Genomic DNA, 19,901 nt, shown 5'->3' on the forward strand with positions numbered 1-19,901 from the left:
CGCAGGCAAGCTGTCTGAAGACTTTTATGTGTTGTAAGTTATGAAGAACCTTTAAAAGTCCTTTCGACATCTCTCACATTCAGACGGTTTTCCCTCAAGACGAATTTTACGGAGGTTGGAAAATGTTGTCTGAATAGTAAAGCACTCTCCACACTCATCACAGGTGTACTGCTTCATTCTCTTATGGGTTCTCGCATGCTGAGTAACGTCTGAAGGACTAGGAAAGGCTTTGCCACATTCCTCACACTCATAGGGCCTCTCCTCAGAATGAATTCTCTGGTGTCTTTTAAGGTCTGAAGAATAGTAAAACATTTTGCCACATTCTTTGCACTTGTAGGATTTCTGTCCACTATGGGCTTTCTTGTGTCGACTGAGGTGATAACTCCTGCTGTAGGCTTTGCCACATTTCTCACAGGTGTAGCGTTTCTCTCCAGTGTGAACTACTTTGTGTCTACTAAGGGCTGAAAGATTACTGAAGGGTTTTTTACACTCTTCGCACTTGTATGGTTTCTCTCCGGTATGAACTCTTTGGTGTTTTGTAAAGTCTGCAGGACTGGAAAACTTTTTGCCACATACTTCACACTCGTAGGGCTTCTCCCCAGTGTGAATTTTCTGGTGGTTAGTAAGTGTGGAAGGCATAAGAAAGGCCTTGCCACATACTTCACATTTGTAAGGCTTCTCTCCAGTGTGAATTTTCTGGTGGTTATGAAGTATGGAGGGCAGAGAAAAGGCCTTGCCACATATGTCACACGTGTAGGGTTTCTCTCCTGTGTGAATTCTCAGGTGTTGAGTAAGGACCGAGCTCTTAGCAAAGGCTTTCCCACATTCTTTACATTTATAGAGTTTTTTTCCTGGTGAGTAGAAGTTGAGATAAGAAGAAAAGCTTAGGAACATTTGTCATATTTATAATGTGTATCTTTAATACAGAGACTTTAATTCATTTTCATGGATAAATAAAAAACAACAATACATCACAACATCTATAGTCACTGTTTAGAAAATAAAGCAGATGAAAATCATTTAAACTTCAATTGAAATAAAACGACAAAACAGAGTATAGAAAAAGTAGAACATAATTCATATTTAAATAGCTATGAAGGTTGTAACATGGGTAGGAATAGAAACTCCTCAAGAATTATGATCACAGAATGGAGTTATGATAAACAAACATAGAAACTGTATGAGTTCATACACTTGAAAATGACAAAGCAGGCCACCTAGGTAAACAGAAAGTCAGTGATGATTGTGTGAAACGGGATGGACATAGGAAAGATGATGTGTTATCCTAAGTATGCAGTTTTAGTTGTGGAAGATAGAAAGCATAAGTGTATAACCAGAAGACTGTCCGAAAACCAGCAAATAATATGCTTTATCAATTTAAGATAGCAGACTTTATGTTATATTCTAATGACAAGACAATATACCAGAAAAATATTATTAGGAGAAAAATTTCAAGTTCTGTTATAAATGACAAATTTTGATAACTGGATACACCTGTCAGTTAACTAGATTAATTAAACAATTAAAAGTAGCCTAATTTCTAATTAACAGGATAAATAACCCCAGAGTAACCAAAGAAAAGAGAAAATATAAAAAGCATGAACATATAAGGCCTATATTCATACATGTAAGTGGAAAACATGGCATCTTGAGGCCCATGTTCACACATGTAAGTGGAAATATACAAAACTGCTGGTCACAGAAACACATATGTTAATATAGACTTTTCATAGATGTTAAAAATGTTAGTCTTAAAATGTTTTAACTGTAGGTATTCCATTTAAAAATACATACAGTACATTTAACAAGATGATTTCAGACAGACTAAGTAGCAAAATCATAAGCGAGAAAATGGAACTGCCAATGAGGAGCCAAGAATCTAAAACTAACAAAATTCTTAACCAGTGTAGGAAGATTCTTCTAGGCTTGTACGGATGTTACCCAAGACTATCTACCTACAAAGGCATGTGTCTTAAGTCACTGACACTGTGTGAGGGAAAACATGAAGATGAATACAATAATTCAGATAGCACTCTGAAAAGATCATTTAATTAACCAAGATATAAAGATATGACAGAGAAAATGAGGATTCTAGTCAGAGAGGGAGAGAGAACTAGAAAAGGAGAAGAAATAAGATAACAGGAAGGTTGTCCAAAGGAAAAGTTATAAGGAGTCACACTATTAACTATCTACCTAAAAATATATATACAGTACATGGAAATGGGTATGAATATACATATATAACTTAAATGATGTTTTCCCATGGAGGCTCCCAAGGCTCCCACTGAGAGCCAAAGACCACTTAACAAAAACTTTGAACACCAGGCATGAAAAGCCTTCTTTTGTGCAATTAGTCAAGGTGGTCCTAAAGACCCCCAGAACATTCCAGACTATTGCTAAGGGCTTTGGTTGTTCCTCGGAAGTGGAAGGTAAGTTATTACCGCTGAAGACACCACAGGCTTAAGACACAGCACTCAGAGGCCCCTGAACTGGAAATGATCAGAAATGCCTCCTCCCTGAGGAATAGTTTTCACGGTAACAGAAGGCGGCATGAAAGCTTACCAAGAAGGGAAGCCACCCAAAGTCCTACCCAGTCATGGTGCCTATGAACCACAACAATGACCAGCGTGGCACAACCGTCAGGATGCAGAATTGACAAGCATAACACGGTAAGCTCTTTAGGACTCACTCAACAAGAAAGAAATGCCTGCTACTGGGAACTTAGCCAACCACCTGGAGTGGGCTAGCGAAACCATGGATCTTGGAGAAGAGCCTACAACCGTCACTTTTCTAAACCAGCAGCACAATCTCCACCACTATCTTCTAAATGTTTGTCCTTATGCTCAGAGGGAAGTATCGTCCCTACCCTCATCAAGGAAACTTTTCTTTGCAAAAAAAAAAAAAAAAAAGCAAACCATTTCAGAAAACCACAAATGATCAAAATGTAGACTTAGGAAGCCCAGTCCAAGTGAATACATTAAATAAATAAATAAATACCTGCACCTAAGGCTCAAGGAACGTTGTGGAAGAGGGGCTGAAAGATTTTTAAGCACCAGAGGGTTGGGGAGTTTACTGTGGGACAGTGTCTCCCAGTAATATCAGAAGTTACACTCAAAGTCTTACCAACTTGACTACCTACAGGAGAGCAAAGCAAGGACAACCAGACTTATGCCAGTGAAGACAGAGGAAAACCTCAGCCCTACACAAAGAACTACAGGCAACCAGGAAAGAGAGAGAGGGGGGAACTAGTTTGCCTCAGGGGAACAGCATACCAATCAGTCATCCAATACTAAACATTCAGTCTTGAAATCATACATACGAGTAACATTGCACAAATGGAACAGTTTATTTAGGAATACAAGTATATGCATGTGACAACAATTAATTAAAAAGGAGGCCATGAGTTGAAAGAGAGCAAGGAGTATATGGGAAGGTTTAGAAGGAGGAAGTGGGGAATGATATAATCTCAAAAATAATTTAAATAATTTTTTGAAAAGAAATGTATATATGAGTTACTGGATACAAAGGCTTCCTACATAAGTTTTTTAAAATGTCTGCCAAGTTTGAGAGTGGTAGGAGATAGTGTCCATTGCAATGTATACTCTCACCAAAACTCAGTACTTAGGCAGTCACTAAAAATGGACAGGAAGAACAATGGTTGGAGACTTAAAGGACCACCAACAGCTGAGAGACGCTCTTCTTTGACAGAACACATCATTAAAATAGATAGCCGCAGGATGTTTTCCACCAGAAAATGACACCTCAATGTATACTACGTTAGAGCCTGGCTTTCTGTTGGATCTGACCTTCCACTCTGACTCTCACCCCTCACCCCTACACACCTCGGGGCACAGCTGCTGCTTTCCTCTTCACATTCCGAAGCTCCTGGTTCTTCTCCAGAAATCTGACCAATAACGGCTTAGAGAAAGAAAAGCCTGTGGGGAGGGAGAAAGAAGGGAATTAACATTTCTACCCCAGTACTGTGCTGATAAGAAAAAAATGAGCTCACCACGTCGGTCTCAATAGGCATTTTAGAGTACTTTGAAGTTATTCGTCACAGATCTTCATTTCTGTCATTAACAAGGAAAACTATAAAATCAGAAAAGAATAAAATATTTTCTTTTCCATGTATGTTCCATGGCCTGTCCCATTTAATTTCTGGCATGACACTGACAGGAGTCACACACTGAAATAGATTAAAACACAAGAAGTTAAGTGAAATTTGTCTTCGTTGCACCAATTCTCCCTTAAGAGCCAGCCTGCAAGCTGGGCATGGTAGTTCCAGCACTTGGGAGGCCAAGACAGGCATATCCTGAGTTCAAGGCTAGCCTGGTCTACAGAACAAGTTCCACAACAGCCAGAGAAACCTGGGGTAGGGGAGAGGGAGAGCAGGACTATTAGATAGTGAAAGCTCCTAGATTCCTATAAAAGGAAGTTACATGTTGACAATGAACTAGGAATTCCTTATGGATGTGATCCTCACCCAGGAACACAAGGTGGCTGAAATTCTCCAGCATCACATCCCTGTACAGATCCCACTGAGCAGGCTCCAGGCATTCCAACTCTCCTGCAGAGAAATCAATGGCCACATCCCTGAATGACAGCATTTCTGAAATAAAGATCAATGAATGAATATCACACAATAGACCATTTAAAACCACAAATAGTAATACAAACACTCATAAGCATTATGTGCTGTGAACACCATTCTAAAGTTTCCCTAGAGTAAAGGAGTTAGAAATGCATCTGATGTGGGTAAATGTTACTAATTTATTTCTAATAGTCATATGATTTCACACAGTACCCATCTTTAAGAGAATAGTAAAAGATCCTATAAGTGAATGTAGCTACTACACAGTCAGGAATGCTAAAGCGTAAAATGAACGAACCCAAAAGGGAATGCAAGTCGTATGCTTGTATTATGCACCACTTTATACTAAAGTCATAGTGTGTGAGAAGTCACTTCTCAACATGCAGTACACAGAACAATGAATGTGAAGTGAAATTAAAATGCGGATTCTGATAGAGACACTGTCCTCAAGTCCAGCTTTCCTAGTATGCAGAGTTCAGTAGTAATAGTGAATTTGTAGGAGTTTGGAAGTGCTCCTATTTATCTACTTATTTCTTATTTAAGAAGTATAGAATTGCTCTTATCTTCTTGCTCCTGTTCTGTCCTCTCACCCTTTCCCCCCTCTCCCTCCCCTTGCTCATGGCCAGCCTCTACTTCTCTACTCTACTCTCTGTCTCTCTCTGCCTTTCTCTGTCTCTACTACCCTCTTAACTTCCCTCTCCATGCCCTGGATAAACTCCATTCTATACTTAAAAAATAATATTAAGTATAGAATTTAGAGAAATGGCTATAGATAAGCCTGGTAGAATTCTTCCATAAATCTATCTGGGCCTCTGTTTCCTTCCTTTCTTCCTATCTTCCTTCCTTCCTCTTTCTCTCTTGTCTTTCCTTTTCTTTCTTTCTTCCTTCCTTCCTTTTCTTTCTTTCTTTCTTTCTTTTTCTTTCTTTTTTCCTTTTTTCCTTTTTTCTTTTTCAGGAAAAGGAACTGGTTTTTGTGTGTATGTTCTCCTCATTTGTATGGTCTGATCAGGTTGCTGGTCTCCTCTTGGTTTACATGGGTGGTCTGGAGGAATCTAGAAATGGAATAGGGGACAGGTTTCTAAAATATTCCCTTATAAGGCTTTGTGTTTCTCCAGTGTCTGCTGCAGTGTTTCCCTGATTATTCTGGTCTGAATTGAGATCCTTCTTTTCTTCCCTTAAGTCAGTTAAGCCAACAAAAACTCTTCTTAATTGTCCTAAGAACCACCTCTGGATCTCACTAATTGTTTTTGTAGATTTTGTGGTTTCTATTTTGTCCTTTTATGCTCTCATTTTTATTTTTGTCTACTGAATTTTTGCTTCTTCTTCTTCTTCTTCTACTTCTTCTCCTTCTCCTCCTTCTTTGTAATTCTTGGGTATTTGTGTTCCTTGTGTCTTTTTTTAAACATATACTTTTAAAGCTATGAGTTTCCATCAGAGGACTTTAAGTTCATTAAGTTCCAGAAATTTTTTGAAATCCATAAGATCCTCAGACAATTCATTCCTAAGTTCTAAAAGACTAGAGATTCCAACTTAAACTACTATACTCAGCAAAAATTATCTGATGCAGTTGAAGGTGTAAGAACTTTCCAGGATACAAACAGGCTAATTCATGTTGATCAAATCAGTCCAAAAAAGAACCCTGGCAGCAATGCTTTAGACTACAGAGAGGAATAAGCAGAGCCAAGACTGTAGGAAGAGAAGAAAGGAAGGTACAGTCACTCAGACACAAAGTGTGACAAAGAATGCCAAAAGGGGGGTTGGGGATTTAGCATAGCAAGCACAAAGCCCTGGGTTCGGTCCTCAGCTCTGGGGAAGAAAAAAAAAATGCCAAAATTAAAAAAAATAGGCAGACAGTAGTGGAGCATGCCTTTGATCCCAGCACTTTGGAGGCAGAGGCAGGTAGATCTCTGTGAGTTCTAGGCCATCCTGGTCTACGGAGTGAGTTCCAGGACAGGGGCTTCATAGAGAAACCTTTTCTCAAAAACAAAACAAAATAAACCAAACCAAACCAAACCAAACAAAACAAAACAAAAAACAAAAGAAGAAAGCAGTAACTGAGTGGGGAAGCAAGCAGAACTCTACGCTTGTATGTACCTGAATAGCATCTATGCAAAAATGTATACCACTTCTTATTTTTCTTTTATAACATTGTAAAAAAAAAAAATCAAGTGAATTTTACAAGTTGGATTTCGTCCTATTTTAGATGACCTTCTACTTGGAGGGGGGAAGAGTATAGAGAAAATTAAGATATTTGTATCAAAATAGTGCTGAGATCTGCTTTTATAACTGAAATAAGAAAATTATTATGAAGTCAGACATAGAAACATGGTAAAATTATATTTACACCGGTTGCAGAAAGAGTTAAAATGGGGACTTTGCATTAGGAAAAACCATGATGTATATGTGACTCTGACAACAGGAAAAATGTGTAACTATACACAACATGCATTTGACTGAAGATGGTGCTTTGGTTCTTTCTATGGACACCACTGTGACATGCATGAGAAAAAATAATGTGACAGCTATTCATTTCTACATTAACTTTTTTCTTTCATTTGTTTTTATTCACTTGTCAACTATAATAAGTTTTCCATAAAATATGAATTCCATGAATAGCGCAGGTTCCATGTATGAAGCCAAACCACACTTAGTTGGTTTCAATCTCATTGCACACTCCCAGTACATCCTAATACATTCTTCCCATCAGGTGAGACTGAATGGATTTCCTTCCAGTGTTCTATTCCTAGCTCACACACTAAAGGCTGACTGAGCCACCACCCAATGGAATAAATTCCTCTGAAAGATCCAAATGTTCCCAATGGAAATGCATGGCGAGTATTGACCAAGACAGAATGTGCCAGAACAAACTTTCGTGAGGAACCCACAAACTGCGGCTCAGGTGCAGCACAGAGGAAGATGACAAATTGAGGGCATGTCCATCAAAGAACAGCAAGGGCTTGGTACATAGCTCAGGGGAGAAGTTCTTACTCAGATATGTGAGGTCTGGGTTCGTTCAACTCCCAGCAGGCAGGAGGCAGAGACGATGCCATGTATGTCCACTCCCTGTCTACATGCAAAGAAGCAAGGTACGACTTGGAGGAGAACCTCTGATATTCAGGTGTTTTCCTCTGGATGTGAAGAGCGGTACAGGCTTCCAACTCCTACGGCGTTTCAGGTCTGACCAATGCAGTGAGTTCTGATTTGCCTTCCTCAGTCAGCCAAGGGAAAGAGTACTGAGCGGTGGTGGATCAAGGCCCAGTAGACACGATCCTACAATACTTCACAAGCTCCAGTAACTGTACTCCAGGGCAGTCACTCTGTGCCCAGACTGATGATCCGTGTCCCACATGGTGGAAAGAAAGAAGCAAATCTCTAACCTCTCTTCTGGCCTGCTGAGGAACAGCATGGCAAGTGGTTCCACATGTATCCATAGACACACAGTCGGTCAGCCAGCCAATCAACAGAGTAAACTGTACTGAAGGGAATGTAATTAGATTCATGTGACACAACACAGAATAGAGAGAAAAGAGAGTTCAGGGTCGTGGCACACATCTTTCAATTTAGGTCTTGGATGAGGCAGGCACAGTACCAAATGTTTGAGGTAAGCCTTGTCTATATTGGGAGTTCAAGGCTAACATGTGGTATGTAAAGTCTTCCCTCATAAAAACGAGACAGAGAGAAATGTGGAAAACAAAGATTTTAGAAAATATGGTCTTTAATCTTACATTATTTGAAAAAGTGAACCATACAAATTAAAACTTGTACTTTAACAAATACCAGCCTAGATAACCCTAAATTAATTCACATGGGGTGAAGATAACAGGGGCTCCTGACACAGAAGGAGCCTCTCTAAAATCCTCACTAGGTTCTCTCTGCAGAAACAGCACTTGGGGAAGCCGAGGGATGACACATCACAATGAACAGATAAAAAGAACAGCATAAATACACAAGTAAAGCCTAGGACTGTAAGCTTCCCAAGCAGTTGCTCCCTAACAGACTTGGAAGAGAGGAGGCCACAGAACAAGGGCTTGTTCTAGATCCTCGAAAGTGAAGAGCGGTGAGAAGCCTATATAAACAATTAGTATCCTGAAAAACACCTCCCATCAGAAGAGCAGATGAGAGGCTGAGGAGATGGCTCAGTGGTTAAACACACTGGTTGTTCTTCCAGAGGACCCATCTGTGGGCTCACAGCCATTTGCAACTCCAGTTCCAGGAGACCTGCCCCTTGCCTGTCTTCAATAGGCACCAGACATACAAGTGATTCACAGATATACATGAAGGCAAAATACTCATTAACACACACACACACACACACACATATATATATATATATATATATATATATATATATATAGAGAGAGAGAGAGAGAGAGAGAGAGAGAGCAGAGGAAAACATCAACGGAGAAGGCTAATGAATCCCAAGTCACAAGAAGTATCAAGGAAGTTGTTTAATAGAAAACTCAGAATTGTCTTAAGAAAAAAACCCAAAAAAAAACTAGACTTTTCCACACGTGAGAGATGAGAAGCACGCCCTTCACTGTTCTTTACCTAGGAGATGGCCACCTGTCAGCAGGAAAACTGCTCAGCTCATAGACCAGCAAGAGCAGCGTGAAGATAGAGACACTTCCCTGAGAGAACTAGAGCAGGTCCCCAATGGAAGAATTAGCTGCAAGGATCATCACCTAATGCTGTCCCACACAGAACCACCACAGCACAGCCCACCAACTGATGCTGATAGGAGTCTGCTCTTCTCAGGCCACTGTGGACTGCCTGTGGGTGGAGGGCAGAAGGTCTGTCACTATGGTCTCATTAGGTGGGTTTTGACTAAATTCATGGCAACATTCCAGGACACTTAAGCTTAAGCGTGACAAAGTTTACTTTCTAGGTGGAAGAAATGCAACGCTTTTCTGGCCAGGGAGCAAACTGTGATTTCCTAAGAATTGCTGCATATCACCTAGTCCCCTAATCGGAATATGGAATCTCACTGCCCACTCCTTCAGTGGAACCTGGTTCTAGACACAAGCCTAGAACAACAGAATAAGGAGAGCGGAAGTCACAAGAACTCTCGCACCTCCTGTCTGTGTGCCTCAGAGACATTTTGTGAGAGAAGTCCTGACAAACCTTGCCCTTCTCGAGTGTAGGTTCATCGTCCATGTCCATTCCTTTTCCTGTCCTCGTTCTTCTAGAATGTAAGAGTTTATAAACCTTATAAACAAGAACTAGATGTTTTACAAACTTTATAAACACGAGTACTACGTGCCTATAAAGTGCGGTCGTGACCAGAAGAAACTCCACTTTCTCTAGACGAGCGGGGAAACCTGGCTACAGCCAGAAGAGAGTGAGTCAGCTAGTACGAGGATGCTTCCACAGCCAAGCTGGAAAGGGAGCTCCCAGCCTTGCCTTTCTTTCCACCATGTGGGAAGCATGTCGGAAGCAGCAGCCGACTGACGGCTGCTCCCAGCACCATCGCCGCCGTCCTCTCCGCAGCGCTGACTTAAATCCTGACTCAGCAGCCCAGCCTTGGTTAGAACAGCCCCTCCAGTGGGCTTTTCCCTATTTCATAGATGCCCCGTGACAACTCCTTCAAAGATGGACCTACCCGTCCACCCTGCACAATCCCTCGGGCCTGACGGGCTGCTCTGCACCCTGAACCAACCTTCACCTCAGAGATCCAACTCCAGCAGGGTAGTAAGAAACTTGCTTGAGTACAAAGTGGAAAAGGACTCGCTGTGAAGGGCGGAACATGCGCAGAAAGAACTCAAAAGGCGCTCTGGCTTCCCTTGCTTGTTACGTCACATCGAGGGAGACTACATTTCCCATAAGTCTGTGTAATGGAGATCCAAGAGTCGCTGAATCCCATGTGAAAGGATGGAAACACACAGGTTCTGCCGCTAGAGGGAGACAGTGGAAGGAAATCCGGCTGCTTTTAAAGTCCTCTGCGCACAACTGTGATGCTGGAATGTGAAACCTTACACTAATGTTTATTAAATGTACTGGTTATTTCTGGTCACTTTACTGTGGTTTCACACTCAGCTCTGCTAACTGTAGGAAAACGTTCATTTGACTCAATTTTTACTTGGAGATAATTACAAAAAACTAACATGGGAAGTCACCGCTAAGTCTTTCAAATGTGCTTTGAAGACAGGTTCGGCGGCAGCCACCTGGTGGCAGCTGCTCGTGTATTGAAATGAAAAGAACAAAAAGGAATTGGAGGAAGCTGGGTGATGTGACAAGTTCCATAAAGTCAGGAGGCCTTGGTTTTAGTGTGCGACACTGAAAACAGCCCACACAGGAGAACCAAAATCAGTCTTGTGGTGGCAGGGACACAGAGAAATTATTCTCTGAGTACCGTGGTCTCAGAAATATGTTCCCGGGAACACAAAATGAGCTACAAACCCACTTTGCAGCATGGATGTGTCTTTTCATAAGGATTGTCACTTCTGTATCTGTCACTGCTGAGGTCAAATCATATACAAACTCTATACATGTTAGTACTTGCAACAAACACTGATTCTCAAGGAAACTATTTCTGAGCAGAGACACTGGGAAGTTCATATTTCATTTTCTCTCACCATAAGCCACTCACACTTTCTCTCTATGAAGTTTTTGTTGTTGCTACTTCCTTGAAATGATTGATCATGAGTTGAGTCATAGCAGGTGACAGGTATATAATACATTTACGTTATAATGTACTCGGAAAATGAATACTTCACACTCTGTGGTAAAGAAGGAGGCAATAATGACAAGAGAATCCTGCAAGGTTAACAATCTGAAGTATGTCTTCAGAAGAGGTACAAAACTACATTCCCGGTATGTCTATGTGTTTCCTGATGAGAGATGTGCTAATGAAGGTTCCTACAATGTATCTGGGGTAGTAGTAGTAGCTCAGTATGCGGTGGCCATAGGGACTCTTGAAAATTGCACAAACAGTTGATTTTACTGGATTTTTTCAGGAACATATTTTTAATATGACTTTTAGCAGGTATTTATTCATGTATTTTGTATGTACATTTTTAAAGTGAGGGAATAATATTACCTTCAAATATCACTTTCTTTTCTAAAGTAAAAACCTATTATTTAATTTTCTTTTCTTGATTTAGTCCAAACAAGTTTTCTCTGTGTAGTCCTGTCAATCCTAGACCTGAATCAGTAGACCAGAATGGCCTCCAACTCAGAGATCCACCACCCACTACCTCCTGAGTGCTGGAATTAAAGGCGAGCATCACCATGCCCAATGGAAATTTTTAATTATATAATTTTTTCAGTTTTATGTGTATATGTTGGTGTACACACATATGTAGAATGTATGCATGTACTTTTTTTTGTACATTAGCCTGAGCATGTTAGATTAAGGGATCTTTTCCTCTGGAACTACTGCTACATGTACTTGAGAGCCACGATGTGCTTGTTGGAAACCAAACCCAGATTCTCGGCAAGAAGATTAAATTCTCATAACTACTTTAGCCTTCAAACTTACACTTTGAAGTGAACTTGCCAAACATCACACCTAATGGAGAATGTTTCAATGAGGGGAAATTAAATGAGCAAGATATTATACAACCTATCTTATTAGAGGTAATAGATAAATTTGTCAGCAGGGTCTAAACAAACACATTCAGCCTGAGAACTTAACTTCTGGTAGACTTTTCCATAACTATGTCTGGGTTACTATTATTTTACCTAATGGGACTCCCTCTTAGATCCTGCACATATAGTTTGTACCTGCAACATGGTAGCTCCTCCTCCTCTTGAATTAGGATCAAGGAATAGCAACTCTCAGATGAGTCAGTACCCTTTCATTTAGGTTTCCAGGTAACAGACACAAACATACACACATGTTGGGGTTTGGTCTGGCAATGTTTGTATTCATATGTTAAGTTATATACCCCAACATCTGGTTGTCCCAAGAAAATTCTCACATACACCAGCCTTTGTTGTACAAACCTTACTCCCCAGTTTGAAATGATTAGTTAAATAAAAATCGCTATGAACAATTACTGGGGAGAATAGAGAGAGGCGGGGTATAAGTTACTGGGCTGGGGGTTGAAGGAAGGGGTTACAGTGAGCGGGACCAGAGTGTGCAGGGCTGGAGCGAGAGACAAGGGTGGAAAGATTATAAATGCAATACAGGGGGCTGGAGAAATGGCTCAGTGGTTAAGAGCACTGACTGCTCTTCTGACGGTCATGAGGTCAAATCCCAGCAACCACATGATAGCTCACAACCATCTGTAATGAGATCAGATGCCCTCTTCTGGTGTGTCTGGAAACAGCTGCAGTGTACTTACATATAATAAATAAATAAATCTTTAAGTCTTTAAAAGAAAACAAACAAACAAACAAACAAAGAAAAAGAATCAGTACACACACCACCGTGATCCCAGGAGCTCTGCCCCTGATCTTGGGAAAGCTGAAGAGGAGGTATGCATGTGTTTAGAAAACACCCAGGTCAAGTTTGTGAGAGGCCATGATGAGGGGGCTGTGGTAGATGGGGTGGTGTCCTAGAGTGAACACAAATATTAAATTTCCCACACAGACTAATGGATGAGAAGTGTCATCAAGGAATTTACACATGGAAAGATCAACACATGGATTCTCAAATGTCTTGGAGTAAACTTCAGAGACTTGCACTTATCACGTTGTTCAATGATTTTAAACATCTGTGCCCCTGATCCACCCTTCACTGAATGGATTCCAGTGTTCGACTGAATCCTTTCTCTAGCTGTGGCATCTTCTTCATGTATGGCTCACAAAGTGTGTCAGAACAGGAGAACAAGGATTAGTTAAGTTCATTTGTATTACTGTGTTTAACACCAAATGCACCTTCATTATAGCCACCTGTTTTACCCTAAGCTCCCCTGTTTTCTACTTTGTATCAGATATAATGTGTCGAGAAATTGTCCATGCTAGTGAGCCTTGTTTTCTGATTCTTGTCCTAAGAAAGAGCCTGACATGCTGTATTGATAGAGTAACCAATGATGGCTTCAATAAGCATCCTAAAAAGATAGTACTCAGTCGTACAATAGCTTCCTGCTTTCTTATTTTTAAGTAAAGAGGATCAGTCTGAATTTTCCCTTCGGTTGCAAGATTCTATAAACAGATATGAGCTTTAAAATCACGGCGTCTTAGCAGAAATAACTAGGAAACCTGATAAACATTACTGAGAAAGGCTCCACTCACAGGCTAAATTCGGGTGCTGTGTCCACAGGACTTTAAAAGAGCCTGAATGGCATGTGGTTGCACATGTACTGAATTGAAGCCCATATCCTTCAAAGTGTACCTGCTCACAGTTGAGCAGGAGCACAAGCTCTGTGGAAATCCTCTTCTCTGTGTTCCTGGAAGTCTTTCGCACTGACTCCTGGGAAATGAAGTCCCTAGCACTATGACATCACCAGAGGGGGTTGAGGATATTTAACTTGCACGTTCTGCCTTCAAACTTCGCTTCTCTCCAAAGTTAGGCGAGTGTCCTGCTCAAAACTGGTCTTGGAACTCTGACATGGTGGTTGGTGCAGGGAACAGCGCCGTCCTGCAGATTTGAGGGACTGTGCACCGTGTTGAGTCTGGTGCGGAGGGAGTTGACTTGGGCTTGTTTGGGAAACAGAGGAAGCTGCTGATTTGAAGGTGTTGTGCTGACCTAGGCTGGACCACTGCCCCTGGTGCACGTTTGACCTGGAAGAGGGACTCATGCCAAAGCCATGTGCTGTGTCCAGTCTCTTTGGACAATCCTGCAGCCCGAGTCTACTTATGCTTCTGGGACTGGAGGGCTAGCTCAGTAGCTAAGGAATGGAGAGGGTTGGAAATAACAGGATTGTGAGGGCATGGTGGGTTTGCTGACTGCTAGTGCCTGAGGTTATTCAAGCTTTACTGGGGAATCATGATGGTACTAGCTGGCCCACTCTCACATATGGCTGGTGTCAGCTTTCTCGGGATATCTGGGGCATGTGAGGTTTCTGTCTTCTGTATTTATAACCTGCCCAAGACTCTTAGTTTGAGCTGACAGAAGTTTCTAAACTTCCTATTTTATGAAGACAGTTTTGTGAATGTGATTAGTTTAAGGGATGTCGGTCCTGATTAGTAAGTTGACACTTTTTCTGACAGCTTCATGGAAATGGTGCCTACTGTACACACCTCAGATCTGACTCCCCAGACTAACATAGTTATAGTCATAGAATAATCCTGTAAATTTGTAATGCTGTGGCTTATTCAGGATTCTCACCATATATTTTGCCACAACAGTCAAACCACGTGTTTGTGAGCCAGACAGTGGCATATGGCATTGAAGTCCACTCTCAGGAAGCATGGCCTTCAGACCACCCTGTCCTATCTACTGGGATTTTCAGTGAGTTTCCAACCATATCTAAAATAATAGACACTATCTAGTTAGTGTTGCTAACCTATAGGAAAAACAATAACATATGAAGTAGGAAAAGAACACAGCCTTGTATAGCAAAACAGCTTCCTTACAATGTGCGTACAGCAGCCTGCTCACATAGAACTCATAAGCACCAAATGTTCGTGTATTTTTTGAATTAAACAGCCCTATGATTGAACTTAGGACCTAGTTTGTGATTCATCTCTGTTATCTCTGCATTTTATGAGGATGAGTCAGCAATCCCAGAGTTCAAAATCATCCTCTGCTTCATAGCCATTCATGGTGAGCCTAGGCTACATGAGACTCTGTGTTTAGAAAATATTCTTTAAAAAATAGTTTATTGAGTGTAGTAATTACTTCTTCTGGCTCCTCTTACCTTCTGAGCACCTGATACCTTCTAATTATCAAAACTTACACATGGGCTCAGGCATGTGTTCTATGGACTGTGTTTGAAATCTAATTTACAATTTTTTTCAGTAGCATCCTGTTGTTAATGGCATCAGATGTTGGTGAGTGGAAACTGTTGACATTTCTGGTGGGGAGTGATTCTACTCTGAACTGGCTTTTCTGTATTTGAGGGAATGTTTGTCATGTTTGCATATTACTCTCTGTTAGCTTCTGTCATGACCTCATGGTGCTTTCTTCTGACTTTACCTGAATTCTTCCAAGCTGAGCTTCCTGCCCTCTGATCTGAGACTTCCTCCGTCTGCCCATTTCCATCTCTGCAGTTCTTCCCTGATGCAGCTCCCTGTGGTTTACTGTAACTGCCAGCAGTTCCATGAACTAGGTCCCTGAAAGGAAAGCTATGTTGTATGGGATGGACAGTGAAATAGGAGCCATGACAAAGATCTCTGATCAAGGCCCAGTGTTTGCTTATGAGTCTCAGCTTGGCGGGGGGTGGGGGGTGGGGGTGGGGGGCACCCATCCCTCACTATGCCAGGATCTTGTTGCTTTGTCAGGATCTCATCAGGAAAACAGGTTCAGCCTCTTAGCAGGTGGTGGCCATCTTAGAGGAAGCGGCAGACAGTGGCAGGACAATAGACTTTACCTAGGTTGGAAGACTCCACACTAGGTGTGCTAGCCAGGTGTGGAAAACAGGGTTTGAATCAGCCCACTCAAGGTTGGGGGGAAGGGCACAGTTCCTCCCTTTTTATTTATTAAAAGTTAGCTGGACTGGGGCATAAGATACTATGTTCCATGGCCCTATCTGGGAATTATGGTGGCTGGCAGCCTCATCTGTCTTAGGACTGAATCTATTGGCCTCTGTCTTACCCATCCTGGTCATGTGCAGCTTGTTTGTGTTTATTTGCACAAACACGGCCTTTTAGTGTTTATTATAAACAAACATGGCCTCTTGGCACATGCCTCTGTCTTAGGTTTGAAGGAAGATGAAATATTGTAACTTGTGAGTTGTTTAGGAGCCCACCACCTGGCCTGGGACTGAGAACAAAGCAGAACAGCCCCCAGGCATGCCAGGGCAGGGCTGTTGTTAAGGCATTCCTAAGAACATCTTGACTGTAAAGATGAAAAGGTATGTAAGGACCAGCAGGGCTATATTATCTGAGTCAACACCATCTGGCCGGAACCTCCCCTCAATCCGAGGACAGGAAGGGTTATCTTGTCTGAGTCAACACCATCTGACGGTAACCTCCCCTCTGTCTATTACCCCTTGGCGCCGGATAAAGTCATACATCAACTGGTTGTTATGTGAACAAAGATAAGCCCGTAGCCCACCGGAACAAAGTCCTGATGCCCCTTCTTACTGACCTGTAATCTTTCTGTTAACGTTTAAATGAACCAATCCCGTACCTTTGTCAAAACTCCTCGTACCCCTAACCCTTTGCTTCTTAAAAAACCCCTAGCTTCTGAGCCTCGGGGTCGACTCCCCTGCCTCCTGTGTGAGGTATGTGTCGGCCCAGAGCTCTGCCAATAAAGCCTCGTGCGTCTTGCAGCAAGAAAGGATTCTTGTGATCGTGGGTGCATCCTGTCCCTGGACTAGAGTGGGGGTCCCCATATTTGGGGCCCTACAGGTTGAAAAGAGCCATAGACCATTGGCCCATCCTTGACTGCCGGCCCTCAGAGCACACATTTCTCCCATTCAGACCAAAGCCACAATATGCAGTCAATGCATCTCTTCATAACGATGAATAACTGCCATCTGAGCTTTGCTGAAGGTGAGACTGTATGGAGGTAAACAACCTGCTTGAAATACAAAGTCAAAAGTTAAAAGCAACACAATTAAAGTTGTCCAGGAGGATGTCCCAAGCACTCAATTCAGTTGCAAATTAGCAATGATCACACAGAAGCTCTGGCCTCCCAGTGTGGGGGAGGTGGCTTTGAGAATCAACAGAAAAACTTACTTCTCAGGAAATAGTGGAGTCTATGCCCCAAGTTAACTCTGCTGGCTGATAAAGATTTTTAGCCATCATCATGATTGGAATCATACTTACTAGAAGACACAGGATATGTGTCCATTTGACAAACCAATCTTTCAGGCAGCCATTGCTCTCTGTCTTCTTTTTGTGGAAAAAACACACACACACACAAACAGAACCTCTCCCCCATATTAAAACAGGGTCTGATCCATCCCACATTAGTTACGGGATCCGGCCATTTAATTATGGCATATGAGCTGGAAGTGACTGGATGCCAGTGACGATCTGCTGAAGACTGACCTTTAGAAGTAGTTTGCAAAAAAATTTAAAACAAGACAAAAGAAGTATGCTTTTGGTGACCTTGGGGGTATTAATTCCCCCCTTTTTTTGTTTTTCAAAGCCAGTTTTTCAGAATGCAATGCACATGTTCAACAATTCTTGTCCCATTGGATTATTAGGAATTCCAGTTTTATGTTCAATACCAGATTCCTTAAAAAATGATATAAAATTGTTGCCAGTATAGGCTGGCCCATAACTTTAGGTAATCCCATAGCATGAAAGGTTTATTTTTGTTTTGGGGTTTTTTTATTACATATTTTCTTCATTTACATTTCAAATGCTATCCTGAAAGCCCCCTATACATTCCCCCCCCCCGCCATGCCCTGCTCCCCAACCCACCCACTCCTGCTTCCTGACCCTGGCATTCCCCTGAACTGGGGAATATGATCTTTGCAAGACCTAGGGCCTCTCCTCCCATTGATGGCCGACTTGGCCATCTTCTGCTACATATGCAACTAGAGACACAGCTCTGGGGGGGTACTGGATAGTTCATATTGTTGTTCTTCCTATAGGGTTGCAGACCGCTTTAGCTCCTGGGTACTTTCTCTAGCTCCTTCATTAGGGACCATGTGTTCCATCCAATAGATGACTGTGTGCATCCATTTCTGTATTTCCCAGGCACTGGCATATGTAACCTCCATCCCCTTCAGCCCGAAATCAGGCTGATCAGGCTTGACTGTTATCACCAGGAGATCATGGGGGTGGAGCCTGCCACCCTATTGTTCTGCCACTCCCACTGCTACTACTTGCCACCTAGCTGTTCCAGAGAACACACGTGGTCGCCTGAAGCTGGACTGCGAAGATGATTTGGTGGGAATGGGCCCCTCCCCTTTCCTTATAACCCCGTGTTTCCAAATAGTAAAATTGAGCTTTGATCAGAATCTCTTGACTTAGCTCCATCTTTCTCTCCCCGCCTAGATTCCCCTTTTCCTTCCAGATTCCAAGATGCCTTCCAGGCTCGAACCCGGACATGTGAGCTGCTGGCCGACCCCAACAGGCATAGCCTCACAAGAGATAGCTATATCAGGGTCCTGTCAGCAAAATCTTGCTGGCATATGCAATCTGGGTTTGAAGGTTATTGATGGGATGGATCCCCAGGTGGGGCAGTCTCTGCATGGTCCTTCCATTTGTCTCAGCTCTGAACTTTCTCTCTGTAACTCCTTCCATGGGTATTTTGTTCCCCATTCTAAGAAGGAATGAAATATCCACACTTTGGTCTTCCTTCTTCTTGAGTTTCATGTGTTTTATAAATTGTATCTTGGGTAGTCTAAGTTTCTGGGCTAATATCTGCTTATCAGTGAGTGCATATCATTTGTGTTCTTTTGTGATTGGGTTACATCACTCAGGATGATATCTCCAGATCCATCTATTTACCTAAGAATTTCATAAATTCACTGATTTTAATTGTTGAGTAGTACTCCATTGTGTAAATGTACCTCATTTTCTGTATAAATTCCTCTGTTGAGGGACATCTGGTTTCTTTCCAGCTTCTGGCTATTATAAATAAGGCTGCTATGAACATAGTGGAGCACGTGTCCTTATTACAAGTTGGAACATCTTCTGGGTATATGCCCAGGAGAGATATTGTTGGATCTTCTGGTAGTACCATGTCCAATTTTCTGAGGAACCGCCAAACTGATTTCCAGAGTGGTTGTACCAGCTTGCAATCCCACCAAAAATGGAGGAGTGTTCCTCTTTCTCCACATCCTTGCCAGCATCTGCTGTCACCTGAATTTTTGATCTTATCCATTCTGACTGGTGTGAGGTGGAATCTCAGGGTTGTTTTGAGTTGCATTTCCCTGATGATTAAGGATGTTGAACATTTTTTCAGGTGCTTCTCAGCCTTTCGGTATACCTCAGTTGAGAATTCTTTGTTTAGTTCTGTATCCCACTTTTTAATAGGGTTATTTGATAACCACACACACACATATATATATTAGTCCCCTATCTGATTTAGGATTGGTAAAGATCCTTTCCAAATCTGTTGGTGGCCTTTTTTGTCCTATTGACAGTGTTTTTTGCCTTCCAGAAGCTTTGCAATTTTATGAGGTCCCATTTGTCGATTCTCGATCTTACAGCACAAGCCATTGCTGTTCTGTTCAGAATTTTTTCCCCTGTGCCCATATCTTTGAGGCTTTTCCCCACTTTCTCCTCTATAAGTTTCAGTGTCTCTGGTTTTATGTGGAGTTCCTTGATCCACTTTGACTTGAACTTTGTACAAGTAGAT

At 41.9% G+C, this 19,901-nt stretch overlaps 1 protein-coding gene across 3 annotated transcripts; it reads right to left on the bottom strand.

Annotated features, from left to right (window-relative positions):
* Positions 1 to 38: 38 nt before the first annotated feature.
* LOC110308543 (zinc finger protein 58-like) lies at positions 39 to 10,353 on the bottom strand. 3 transcript variants are annotated; one of them, XM_029468590.1, is made up of 4 exons: positions 10,248 to 10,353; positions 4,484 to 4,567; positions 3,843 to 3,935; positions 39 to 851 (listed from the first exon to the last, which is right to left on the bottom strand). In XM_029468590.1, exons 2-4 carry the CDS (start codon positions 4,515 to 4,517, stop codon positions 52 to 54), a joined length of 927 nt encoding a protein of 308 aa, XP_029324450.1. In that variant the 5' UTR covers positions 4,518 to 4,567; positions 10,248 to 10,353; the 3' UTR covers positions 39 to 51. The 3 variants fall into 3 exon arrangements, with proteins under 3 accessions (XP_029324450.1, XP_029324449.1, XP_029324448.1); XM_029468589.1 differs by having other exon boundaries at positions 4,484 to 4,609; XM_029468588.1 differs by having other exon boundaries at positions 4,484 to 4,609; positions 10,191 to 10,353.
* Between the last annotated feature and the right edge of the window lie 9,548 nt (positions 10,354 to 19,901).

The sequence above is a fragment of the Mus caroli genome, chromosome 13, assembly GCF_900094665.2.
Source record: "Mus caroli chromosome 13, CAROLI_EIJ_v1.1, whole genome shotgun sequence".
Taxonomy (NCBI): Eukaryota; Metazoa; Chordata; class Mammalia; order Rodentia; family Muridae; genus Mus; species Mus caroli.

What these genes read in the sequence shown, in the direction of transcription:
- LOC110308543 (XM_029468589.1), bottom strand. Translation starts at nt 4,607, where the DNA reads ATGCTGTCATTCAGGGATGTGGCCATTGATTTCTCTGCAGGAGAGTTG. An exon ending in CAGCCACCTTGTGTTCCTGG is followed by an intron (nt 3,936 to 4,483) that starts GTGAGGATCACA and finishes CCCTCCCCACAG; the next exon opens with GCTTTTCTTTCTCTAAGCCG. An exon ending in AGCAGCAGCTGTGCCCCGAG is followed by an intron (nt 852 to 3,842) that starts GTGTGTAGGGGT and finishes TCTACTCACCAG; the next exon opens with GAAAAAAACTCTATAAATGT.